This window comes from Pagrus major, chromosome 5 (assembly GCF_040436345.1).
Source record: "Pagrus major chromosome 5, Pma_NU_1.0".
In the NCBI taxonomy this organism is placed as follows: Eukaryota; Metazoa; Chordata; class Actinopteri; order Spariformes; family Sparidae; genus Pagrus; species Pagrus major.
In genome coordinates, this window is record NC_133219.1 from 41341680 (window position 1) to 41352882 (window position 11203).

Here is an 11203-nt window from a genome sequence, read left to right on the forward strand (position 1 = left end):
AGCACTTCTCAGGAGGACGCGGGGACAGAAACACCAGGATCTCACGCTGCTGCCGGACTGGCCCTGCAGCTCAAACAGCTTCATTCAGCTGCAGGTGCTTCAGGCCGCCTCAGTTTGTTCAGGACGATGAGTCATGTGACACTTTCCATGTTCGTCCTGATGAGTCTGACGCAGGTGCAGCGCCGCCTACAGGCTGCTCAGGTCACTACACACAGCAGACATCCTGCTGAGCTCATGTGGTGACAGTCTGTCCTGAGGGGGCGCTGCAGCGAACACACCACACACAAACAGGCTGATTGATTATCAAGAAGCTTTATTGTCATTATCAGAGTGAATATTATGATCTTCATCTTCATCATCATCATCATCATCATCATCATCAGTCCTGTTGCTATGGGCCTGTGTGCTGACTGCAGGAGGCTGTTAACATGCAGCAGAGCCGAGCAGACAGACAGGTAGAGGAGACAGACAGACAGACAGACAGACAGAGGTAGGTCAGACAGACAGGGGCAGAGAGGTAGACAGGTGGACAGGTAGTGAGGTAGGGGAGCAGACAGACAGGTAGGTCAGACAGACAGGTGGGGACAGGTAGCTATTGTGTTATTTACATACAGGTAGGCAGATGCATTAGAAAGCTTATTGGCTGTCTTCCAGAGGCTCCGCCCCCCTCTCATCTGTCTCGGCCAATCCCCTGTGAGGAGGGGCGGGCTCTGCAGGCTGGGGGGAGGGGTGTGAGGAGGAGGAGGAGGAAGAGGAGGTGGAGGACAGGGAGAGGGGGAGGTCTGGGGGTGGTTCAGTCTGTAGCCTGCCTCCCCCGTCTGCTTCGCCTCCCATCAGCCCCTCCTCTGCCTGCCCCGCCCCTGCTCCTCCCCCACGAGACCCGGCGAACTGCAGGTGAGGCAGGAGGGCAGTCGGGGCCTCCTTCTCCCTCTCTCTCTCCCCCGCCGCCTCCCGCTCCCGTCGCTCGGCGTACAGCGGCGCCTCCAGGCCGAGGTAGGAGGCGCTGAGCTGCCTCAGGTCCAGCTCGAAGGGGCTGCCGCTGGGCTGCACTGCTGCGTCTCCTCCCTGACCTCCTCCTCCACCTCCTCCCCCTCCTCTCTTACCCTTGCGGGGGTGGGAGGAGGCGGGGAGGCTGTCGGGGAGGAGAGACTGGATCTTTGGGAGCCAACGTTTACGGACCCGGCGGGCGTTGGTGCACATGTCGGCGGCGATAACGTTCATCTCACTCTCCTTAAAGTTAGGAGCAAAGTTCTGACAGTACACTGAGGAGGAGAGGAGAGGAGGAGGAGGAGAGGAGAGGAAGAGTAGGAGGAGGAGAGGAGAGGAGGAGAGGAAGAGGAGGAGAGGAGAGGAGAGGAAGAGTAGGAGGAGGAGAGGAGAGGAGGAGAGGAAGAGGAGGAGAGGAGAGGAGAGGAAGAGTAGGAGGAGGAGAGGAGAGGAGGAGAGGAAGAGTAGGAGTAGGAGGAGGAGAGGAAGAGTAGGAGAGGAGAGGAGGAGGAGGAGAGGAGAGGAGAGGAGGAGAAGGAGAGGAGGAGGAGGAGAGGAGAGGAGAGGAGGAGAGGAAGAGTAGGAGGAGGAGAGGAGAGGAAGAGTAGGAGGAGGAGAGGAAGAGGAGGAGAGGAGATGAGGAGAAGGAGAGGAAGAGGAGGAGGAGAGGAGAGGAAGAGTAGGAGGAGGAGAGGAGGAGAAGGAGAGGAGGAGAGGAGAGGAAGAGTAGGAGGAGGAGAGGAAGAGAAGAGGAGGAGAGGAAGAGGAGGAGAAGAGGAAGAGGAGATGAGGAGAAGGAGAGGAGGAGGAGGAGAGGAGAGGAAGAGTAGGAGGAGGAGAGGAGGAGAGGAAGAGTAGGAGTAGGAGGAGGAGAGGAAGAGTAGGAGGAGGAGAGGAGATGAGGAGAAGGAGAGGAAGAGGAGGAGGAGAGGAGCAGGAGGAGGTAGGAAGAGGAGGAGAGGAGAGGAGGAGTAGGAGGAGGAGAGGAAGAGGAGGAGGAGGAGAGGAGAGGAAGAGTAGGAGGAGGAGAGGAGAGGAAGAGTAGGAGAGGAGAGGAGAGGAGAGGAAGAGTAGGAGGAGGAGAGGAGAGGAGGAGAGGAAGAGGAGGAGGAGGAGAAGGAGAGGAGGAGGAGGAGAGGAAGAGTAGGAGGAGGAGAGGAGAGGAAGAGTAGGAGTAGGAGGAGGAGAGGAAGAGGAGGAGAGGAAGAGGAGGAGAGGAGATGAGGAGAAGGAGAGGAAGAGGAGGAGGAGAGGAGCAGGAGGAGGTAGGAAGAGGAGGAGAGGAGAGGAAGAGTAGGAGGAGGAGAGGAAGAGAAGAGGAGGAGAGGAAGAGGAGGAGAAGAGGAAGAGGAGATGAGGAGAAGGAGAGGAGGAGGAGGAGAGGAGAGGAAGAGTAGGAGGAGGAGAGGAAGAGTAGGAGGAGGAGAGGAGATGAGGAGAAGGAGAGGAAGAGGAGGAGGAGAGGAGCAGGAGGAGGTAGGAAGAGGAGGAGAGGAGAGGAGGAGTAGGAGGAGGAGAGGAAGAGGAGATGAGGAGAAGGAGAGGAAGAGGAGGAGAAGAGGAGATGAGGAGAAGGAGAGGAGGAGAGGAAGAGGAGAGGAGATGAGGAGAAGGAGAGGAGGAGGAGAGGAGCAGGAGGAGGTAGGAAGAGGAGGAGAGGAGAGGAAGAGTAGGAGGAGGAGAGGAAGAGGAGATGAGGAGAAGGAGAGGAAGAGGAGGAGAAGAGGAGATGAGGAGAAGGAGAGGAGGAGAGGAGAGGAGGAGAGGAGAGGAAGAGTAGGAAGAGGAGAGGAAGAGGAGGAGGAGAGGAGCAGGAGGAGAGGAGAGGAAGAGGAGAGGAGATGAGGAGAAGGAGAGGAGGAGGAGAGGAGCAGGAGGAGGTAGGAAGAGGAGGAGAGGAGAGGAAGAGTAGGAGGAGGAGAGGAAGAGGAGATGAGGAGAAGGAGAGGAAGAGGAGGAGAAGAGGAGATGAGGAGAAGGAGAGGAGGAGAGGAGGAGAGGAGAGGAAGAGGAGGAGAGGAGAGGAGGAGGTAGGAAGAGGAGGAGAGGAAGAGGAAGAGGAGATGAGGAGAAGGAGAGAAAGAGGAGGAGGAGAGGAAGAGGAGAGGAGATGAGGAGAAGGAGAGGAAGAGGAGGAGGAGAGGAGCAGGAGGAGGTAGGAAGAGGAGGAGAGGAAGAGTAGGAGGAGGAGAGGAGGAGGAGAGGAAGAGGAGAGGAGATGAAGAGGAGAGGAGGGCGCGAAGAGGAGAGGAGGAGAGGAAGAGGAGGAAAGGCACAGGAGGGGGAGAGGAAGAGGAGAGGAGGGGGAGGAGAGGAGGAGGAGAGGAGATGAGGAGAAGGAGAGGAGGGCGCGAAGAGGAGAAGAGGAGAGGAAGAGGAAGAAAGGAGCAGGAGGGGGAGAGGAAGAGAAGAGAAGAGGAGGGGGAGGAGGAGAGGAGGAGGAAGAAAGGAGGAGGAGAGGAAGAGGAGAGGAGATGAGGAGAAGGAGAGGAGGGCGCGAAGAGGAGAGGAGGAGAGGAAGAGGAAGAAAGGAGGAGGAGAGGGAGAGGAGATGAGGAGAAGGAGAGGAGGGCGCGAAGAGGAGAAGAGGAAGAAAGGAGCAGGAGGGGGAGAGGAAGAGAAGAGGAGGGGGAGGAGGAGAGGAAGAGGAGAGGAGGAGGAGAGGAGAGGAGGAGGAGAGGAGCAGGAGGAGGAGAGGAGGAGAGGAAGAGGAGAGGAGATGAGGAGAAGGAGAGGAGGAGGAGAGGAAGAGGAGAGGAGGAGAGGGGAGGAGAGGAGGGGGTTAGGGTTAGGTTAAAAATAAAGAAGTTGGTGGATGAGTTATAAAAATATCTCAATATTTCTAAAATACAGTAAAGACATAAATGTATGAGTCACTGTGTGTATGTGTGTGCGTGCGTGTGTGTGCGTGCGTGTGTGCGTGTGTGTGTGTCTTACGTTTGACGGTGTTTAACACTCGGTTGTCCAGAGGCTTCCTGCTCGGATCATTGGTGGAGGAGCGGATTCCTGTCCCACAGCTATTGGCCAGAGTGTTTCTATGGAAACCATAACAACCCAATCAGAACGTATACCAGCTGTAGATCAGCTCGCTCGCCCTCTCTCTCTCCCTCTGAGACAATGTGAGGTTATGTAAAGAAGAACGTTCTGGAGCGCCGACATGATGATGTCACATGACGTCTGATGATGTCACATGACGTCTGATGATGTCACATTTGTCACATCACGTTGAAAAGGACCCCAGCATCGTTTAATAATCTTATTATTATTAAATAATATATTATTATATATATTCTCCTGTTCCAGCGAGCAGTTAATAAAAAGTTGATTGTTTCTTTAAAGAGACGTTCTTCTCATTTGTATGTTACAGTTAAAACACACATCAGACGCTCCTGTCTCTTTAAGACCCGCCTCCTGAACACTCAGTCGGCTCTGATTGGTCAGCTCACACACGCCTGACAACAACAGAGCAGCTGTGCTAGATCAATGAGAGGAGCTTCTGTCGGTGTGGACTTTGACCTTTTTAACCTTTAAGATCTTTTACGTAAAACACAGTGAAGGAAGACAAATGAGTGAAGACTTCCTCTGAGAGCTCACTTCAGGATGTTCACAGCATAAATAAACCTTTTCTCTGAACAGGTGTTTATCTAAAGTCAGTCTTTATGCTAAGCTAACAGGCTAAAAGCTCCAGGCTCTCTGTCAGACTCACCTGTCGAAGAAGGTGGCCAGCAGCCTCCTGAGCAGCACCTTGTGTTTGACTCCAGCACACAGGTGACAATTCATCAGCTGACCTCGAGTCATGAACACACCTGAGCCTGCACACACACACACACACACACACACACAGTTTAACGATCTTGTTGCCATGACAACACATTGAACTTAAAGCTCATTGTTCTCTATATGTTGTCTGTATTAACAGTGACAGCTCCACTTCCTGTCACCTGGACAGGTGTGTGTGGTCCTACCTGCCACCAGCTCCACCTTCTCTCCTGGGTCTCCCTCGGTGTAGAGCGACGGGTGGCAACGGTACCCGATCTGACTGATCAGACTGGCGGGAAGCGCCATGTTGTCCCGACCAACCAGCACACAGGGCCGACGCTCGTTAGCCAACGGGAGGGAGAGCATCTCCATCTTCTCTGGGACTGAAACAACAGAGAGAGTCAGGAGACATGATGATGCAGATGTGAAACTGAACCTGTGCTCAGTGTGGAGCTGCAGTTCCTCTGCTGGCCACTAGAGGCTGCAGTTCCTCTGGTGGCCACTAGAGGCTGCAGTTCCTCTGGTGGCCACTAGAGGCTGCGGTTCCTCTGCTGGCCACTAGAGGCTGCAGTTCCTCTGGTGGCCACTAGAGGCTGCAGTTCTTCTGGTGGCCACTAGAGGCTGCGGTTCCTCTGCTGGCCACTAGAGGCTGCAGTTCCTCTGCTGGCCACTAGAGGCTGCAGTTCCTCTGCTGGCCACTAGAGGCTGCGGTTCCTCTGCTGGCCACTAGAGGCTGCAGTTCCTCTGCTGGCCACTAGAGGCTGCGGTTCCTCTGGTGGCCACTAGAGGCTGCGGTTCCTCTGCTGGCCACTAGAGGCTGCGGTTCCTCTGCTGGCCACTAGAGGCTGCAGTTCCTCTGCTGGCCACTAGAGGCTGCAGTTCCTCTGCTGGCCACTAGAGGCTGCAGTTCCTCTGCTGGCCACTAGAGGCTGCGGTTCCTCTGGTGGCCACTAGAGGCTGCTCACAGGTAACTGCGATGAAGTGAGTCATGAGGTCAGACTGGTTTCAGAGGAACGCTCATCATTAACCTCAGACAGAAGTACTGAGGTCCAAATTAACAATCAGGTCCACCTGGGCCCTGAAGTGGACTTTTGGACTCAAACTGGGAACAATCTGTTCAAAAAGTGTTTGAATTGAAGTTTTGAATCTTTTGGACCCGTCCGTCCTCTCTGAGTCTACAGAGGTGATCAGCTCTGAGGTCACTTCTGTGGTTCATGAGCTCAGACAGATGGACTGTACCATGATGTGAACTCACTGTAGGGGTTTCCTGGGTGTCCATAGATGTGTTGGTACAGTCCGGGGTGGACCGTGTTCCCGTAGTAATCCTCCTCCAGCTCCTCCTCGGTGGGGGGGTGAGAGGGAGGAGAGTCTGTGGGGAGGCTGGAGCCTCCTGGACTGGAGCGCCCCCCGCCTGCCAGCAGGTAGGACTGCAGCCCCGGAACCAGACCTCCACCTGCCCCCAGGTAACACAGAGCGCTGCTCCGGGAGGACTGCAGGTCCCCGGCCACGTCCACCCTGAGGACAAAACGAGGACAAGTTAGACCAGGAGGCGACGGAGGACGTCTGAGTGTGAAGTTTGATTTTTATTTCATGATTCATTAAAGCATTAATAAATCATTCGGAGGTATGATGTAACTGTAACTGTAAACTATTTTCCTGGAAAAGATTTTAAATATTAATCACAAGCAAAATCATTTAAAATCATTTTTATGTTCAAAACACTGATTTTATTTCATTAAAGTGTGAATATGATAATATCTGTTCCTCATGACTCCACTGGAGCCACACACTGATCATACAGGACAAAGTGATGTGAACCACTGCTCCAGATGTCACCTGGCCTCCTCTCCTGCTCCTCCTGCTCCTCCTCCGTTCTCCTCAGCTGGAGGAGTGTCAGCTCTCTCCTGTTTGATCCTGCTGACAGCCAGCAGCAGCTCCTCTGGGCTCAGGGCCGGCTGGTCTGGACTGGCCTCCTGCAGCTGGGGGGCGCTGTGCTGCTGTTGCACCATCGGAGCGTCGAAGCCCCCGAGCTCGTCTGCTGAGGTCGTCTGTAAATATTAGTGTTTAAATAAAGTTAGAAAGAGATGAAGTGTGGATGAAGTCCAGCTGTGACATCACAGATTGGGTGGGGCCAGAGACGGTTCAAACCAATCAGCAGCCTCAGATTTAAAGTGTGTTGAGGTGCAGTTCCGCCGATGTCCACAAGATGGTGGTAAAGTTCAGCTCTCAGCTGATCACCAAGCTTCTTCTTCTTCATGAGCCTCTTTAACTTTGTTAATCAGGTTTGTTTGTGACCTGATGTTTGTTTGTGACTTGATGTTTGTTTGTGACTTGATGATTGTTTGTGACTTGATGTTTGTTTGTGACCTGATGTTTGTTTGTGACTTGATGTTTGTGACCTGATGTTTGTTTGTGACCTGATGTTTGTTTGTGACTTGATGTTTGTGACCTGATATTTGTTTGTGACCTGATGTTTGTTTGTGACTTGATGTTTGTGACCTGATATTTGTTTGTGACTTGATGTTTGTGACCTGATATTTGTTTGTGACCTGATGTTTGTTTGTGACTTGATGATTGTTTGTGACCTGATGTTTGTTTGTGACCTGATGTTTGTTTGTGACCTGATGTTTGTTTGTGACTTGATGATTGTTTGTGACCTGATGTTTGTTTGTGACCTGATGTTTGTTTGTGACTTGATGATTGTTTGTGACCTGATGTTTGTTTGTGACCTGATATTTGTTTGTGACTTGATGTTTGTGACCTGATATTTGTTTGTGACCTGATGTTTGTTTGTGACCTGATGTTTGTTTGTGACCTGATGTTTGTTTGTGACTTGATGTTTGTTTGTGACTTGATGTTTGTTTGTGACCTGATGTTGTACGAGTGGTTCTGACATGAAGTCCAAAGTTTCTGAAATCATGATTGGATCTTGTGTTTGAACCTTTCTGTTGTCGCCATGGTGACTGAATTCATCCTAGAACTTAAAGTGAGTTTATTATATACCAGTTTTCTGAACAAAGCTCAGCTCAGTGTTAATGTGGAGTTCTGTGATTGGCTGTTTGTTGGTGAAATGCATCCTGGGAGTTGTAGTTGACTTTTTCTTAAAGATATTTTCTAACACAGTTGTTGATCTTTGTCTGATGTTGATCACGCCTGTCGTCTGTACGTGTGAAACTAGCTGTCAGAGATCTTTACTGAGAAAACAAACGGCCGTGACTCATCTGAAGACAAACAGGAAGTCAGTCACGTTTAAAACTATAAATCAGAAGGACCACACAATGCATGCTGGGATGTCTGCTGATCATGATTCTTTAGAAACTTATTTTAATGAGTTGACTCTGAACAGTCGATTCGTCCAGCTCATTATTTTAAGTCAAAAGATTTAAGTTAAAAAACTTGTTTCAAAGTGTCTGAAAATAAAAACTAGAACTTTTAAGTCTAATTAACTTGAAATAAATAAACTTGTATATTTACGTTAAGTTAATGAGAGAAGATGAGTTCATTAAACTAACTTCCTGTCTGATTTTTTTACACTGTAGCTCAGTGGGCGTGGCCTGACCTACCTGTGAGTCGCAGCAGAGAGGTGAGGAGGAGGAGGAGGCCTTCATCATCATCAGCTCCATGCCTCGCTCCACGATGTTCTGGATCTGCAGGTAGCCGGCGGTGTACATGAGCACCAGCTGCTCACTGGCGGCCATGCTGAGGCGTCCCGTGTAGCAGAATGACAGGATCTGCTGGAAACACGTCGGCGTCACCGAGGACGGCAGCTCAAACACCGCCTGGGGGGAGGAGGACGAGGAGGACGAGGAGGAGTCGGCTGCAGAGCTGAACAGGTCTCTGAAGTAGAGCGAGGAGGCGGCGAGGACGGCACGGTGTGCCTTGAAGGCCTGACCCTGCACCAGGATGGACACGTCGCAGTAGTGACCCAGCAGACGCTGCTCGTTCAGGCTGCCCAGCACGCTGCTGCCAAAGTCCGGGATCTCCACCTGCAGCAGCCCCTCCGACATGGTGGAGGCCAGAGGAGGTCCGGAGGAGGAGCACGGGACAGGAAGTGAGCGAGGGGTCAGACTAGCAGGAGGCGAGGAGGAGGAGCCACAGATCAGACGGTTTAAGTGTCAGGAATCCTGCAGAGGTCACCTCCAAAACACTTAGGAGACATCATGTTGTCACGGAAACAGGAGGTCAGAGGTCACTGAGGGGGAGGCGAGGGGGGGGGTGGGGGTGTTGAGTCAGAGGAGGAGACGGTAGATCATCAGGATGGAGGTGAGAACAGCACCTGGACACAGCTATGAGGAGGAGGAGGAGGAGGAGAGGAAGAGAGGAGAGGAGGAGGGGAGGAGGAGGAGGAGAGGAGGAGGGGAGGAGGAGGAGGGGAGGAGGAGAGGAGAGGAGGAGGGGAGGAGGAGGAGGAGGAGGGGAGGAGGAGGGGAGGAGGAGGAGGAGAGGTTCATAGACAGACAGTTTCACACCTCCTCTTCTACCTGCAGAACAAACACCTTCACTTCTCAGCTTGATGTTTTCTTCGTCTCTGATTAAACTTCAAGTGATAATAAATCAGAAATGATTCATAAACATTAAAACTACTTCAGTACCAGATGACGACGAACAGGTCCGAATAGATTCACCTACAAAACTCATCAGTCAGCAGAATAAAACTGTCTGTTTTCAATGTAAATCATGAATTATGATCATAATCTCATAAGGACGTGATCACAGTTCAGATTATCTTCACAGTTTATTGATCTGAGGTCAGAGTTCAGTATCATTATTAATAAAATAACACATTTTATTGAGCGGCGCCTTTGAAAGCACTCAAGGACACATTCCAGGAGCAGGTTCAAAACAAAGGATCAGTTCTACATGACTTCCTGTCACACACACTCCACATACACACTTCTGTTCTCCATGTGGACGTTATAATGTGTGTTTCTTTGCAGACGATGTCATCCTGTGACCTCACATCTGTTTATGAACTCCAGACACACAAACTGTTCCTCTGATCCACACTCACACCAGAAATCTAAGACAGCACAATGTGCATTAGTATCAGGTTAGACCAGTCCAGTATGATCCAGTACACTACGATAGAGTCTAGTACCGTACAGTCCAGTTCAGTCTGATTCAGTGTAGTTCAGTCTAGTTCAGTCTAGTTCAGTGTAGTTCAGTCCAGTTCAGTCTGGTAAAGTTTAGTTCAGTCTAGTTCAGTCTACTTCAGTCTAATTCAATCCAGTTCAATCTAGTTCAATACAGTTCAGTCTAGTTCAGTCTAGTTCAATACAGTTCAGTCTAGTTCAGTCCAGTTCAGTCTACTTCAGTCTAATTCAATCCAGTTCAATCCAGTTCAATCTAGTTCAATCTAGTTCAGTCTAGTTCAGTCTAGTTCAATACAGTTCAGTCTAGCTCAGTCTAACTTAGTCTAGTAGTCTAGTAAATTTTAGTTCAGTCCAGTTCAGTCTAGTTCAGTTCAGTCTAGTAAAGTCTAGCTCAGTCTAGTTCAGTCTAGTTCAGTGTAGTTTAGTCTAGTAATGTTTAGCTCAGTCTAGTTCAGTCTAGTTCAGTGTAGTTTAGTCTAGTAATGTTTAGCTCAGTCTAGTTCAGTCTAACTTAGTCTAGTAGTCTAGTAAATTTTAGTTCAGTCCAGTTCAGTCTAGTAAAGTGTAGGTCAGTCTAGTTCAGTCTAACTTAGTCTAATACAATCTAGAAAAGTTTAGTTCAGTCTAACTTAGTCTAGTTCAGTCTAGTACAGTCTAGAAAAGGTTAGTTCAGTCTAGTTCAGTCTAACTTAGTCTAATACAGTCTAGAAAAGTTTAGTTCAGTCTAACTTAGTCTAGTTCAGTCTAACTTAGTCTAATACAATCTAGAAAAGTTTAGTTCAGTCTAACTTAATCTAGTTCAGTCTAGTACAGTCTAGAAAAGGTTAGTTCAGTCTAACTTAGTCTAGTTCAGTCTAGTACAGTCTAGAAAAGGTTAGTTCAGTCTAACTTAGTCTAGTTCAGTCTAACCTAGTCTAGTAAAGTTTAGTTCAGTCTAACCTAGTCTAGTTCAGTCTAGTAAAGTTTAGTTCAGTCTAGTTCAGTCTAACTTAGTCTAGTTCAGTCTAGTACAGTCTAGAAAAGGTTAGTTCAGTCTAGTTCAGTCTAACTTAGTCTAATACAATCTAGAAAAGTTTAGTTCAGTCTAACTTAGTCTAGTTCAGTCTAGTACAGTCTAGTAAAGTTTAGTTCAGTCTAACTTAGTCTAGTTCAGTCTAGTAAAGTTTAGTTCAGTCTAACTTAGTCTAGTACAGTTTAGTAAAGTTTAGTTCCATCTAGTTCAGTCTAACCTAGTCTAGTAAAGTTTAGTTCAGTCTAACTTAGTCTAGTTCAGTCTAGTAAAGTTTAGTTCAGTCTAACTTAGTCTAGTTCAGTTTAGTAAAGTTTAGTTCAGTCTAACTTAGTCTAGTTCAGTCTAGTAAAGT

The 11203-nt window shown here is 49.6% G+C and overlaps 1 protein-coding gene across 1 annotated transcript; it reads right to left on the bottom strand.

The window, feature by feature from the left end:
- Positions 1 to 358: 358 nt before the first annotated feature.
- LOC140995852 (nucleus accumbens-associated protein 2-like) lies at positions 359 to 8753 on the bottom strand. Its single transcript, XM_073465982.1, has 7 exons — positions 8310 to 8753; positions 6583 to 6794; positions 6002 to 6261; positions 4953 to 5129; positions 4694 to 4799; positions 3925 to 4022; positions 359 to 1262 (listed from the first exon to the last, which is right to left on the bottom strand). The coding sequence occupies exons 1-7, from the start codon at positions 8751 to 8753 to the stop codon at positions 637 to 639; spliced, it is 1923 nt and encodes a 640-aa protein (XP_073322083.1). The 3' UTR covers positions 359 to 636.
- Positions 8754 to 11203: the final 2450 nt, after the last annotated feature.

Bases quoted from the DNA above. Each gene is read 5' to 3' on its own strand.
- LOC140995852 (XM_073465982.1), bottom strand. From the start codon at position 8,753: ATGTCGGAGGGGCTGCTGCAGGTGGAGATCCCGGACTTTGGCAGCAGC. The intron at 6,795-8,309 runs GTAGGTCAGGCC...TAATATTTACAG, and splicing joins CTCTCTGCTGCGACTCACAG to ACGACCTCAGCAGACGAGCT. The intron at 6,262-6,582 runs GTGACATCTGGA...TTTTGTCCTCAG, and splicing joins GGAGCAGGAGAGGAGGCCAG to GGTGGACGTGGCCGGGGACC.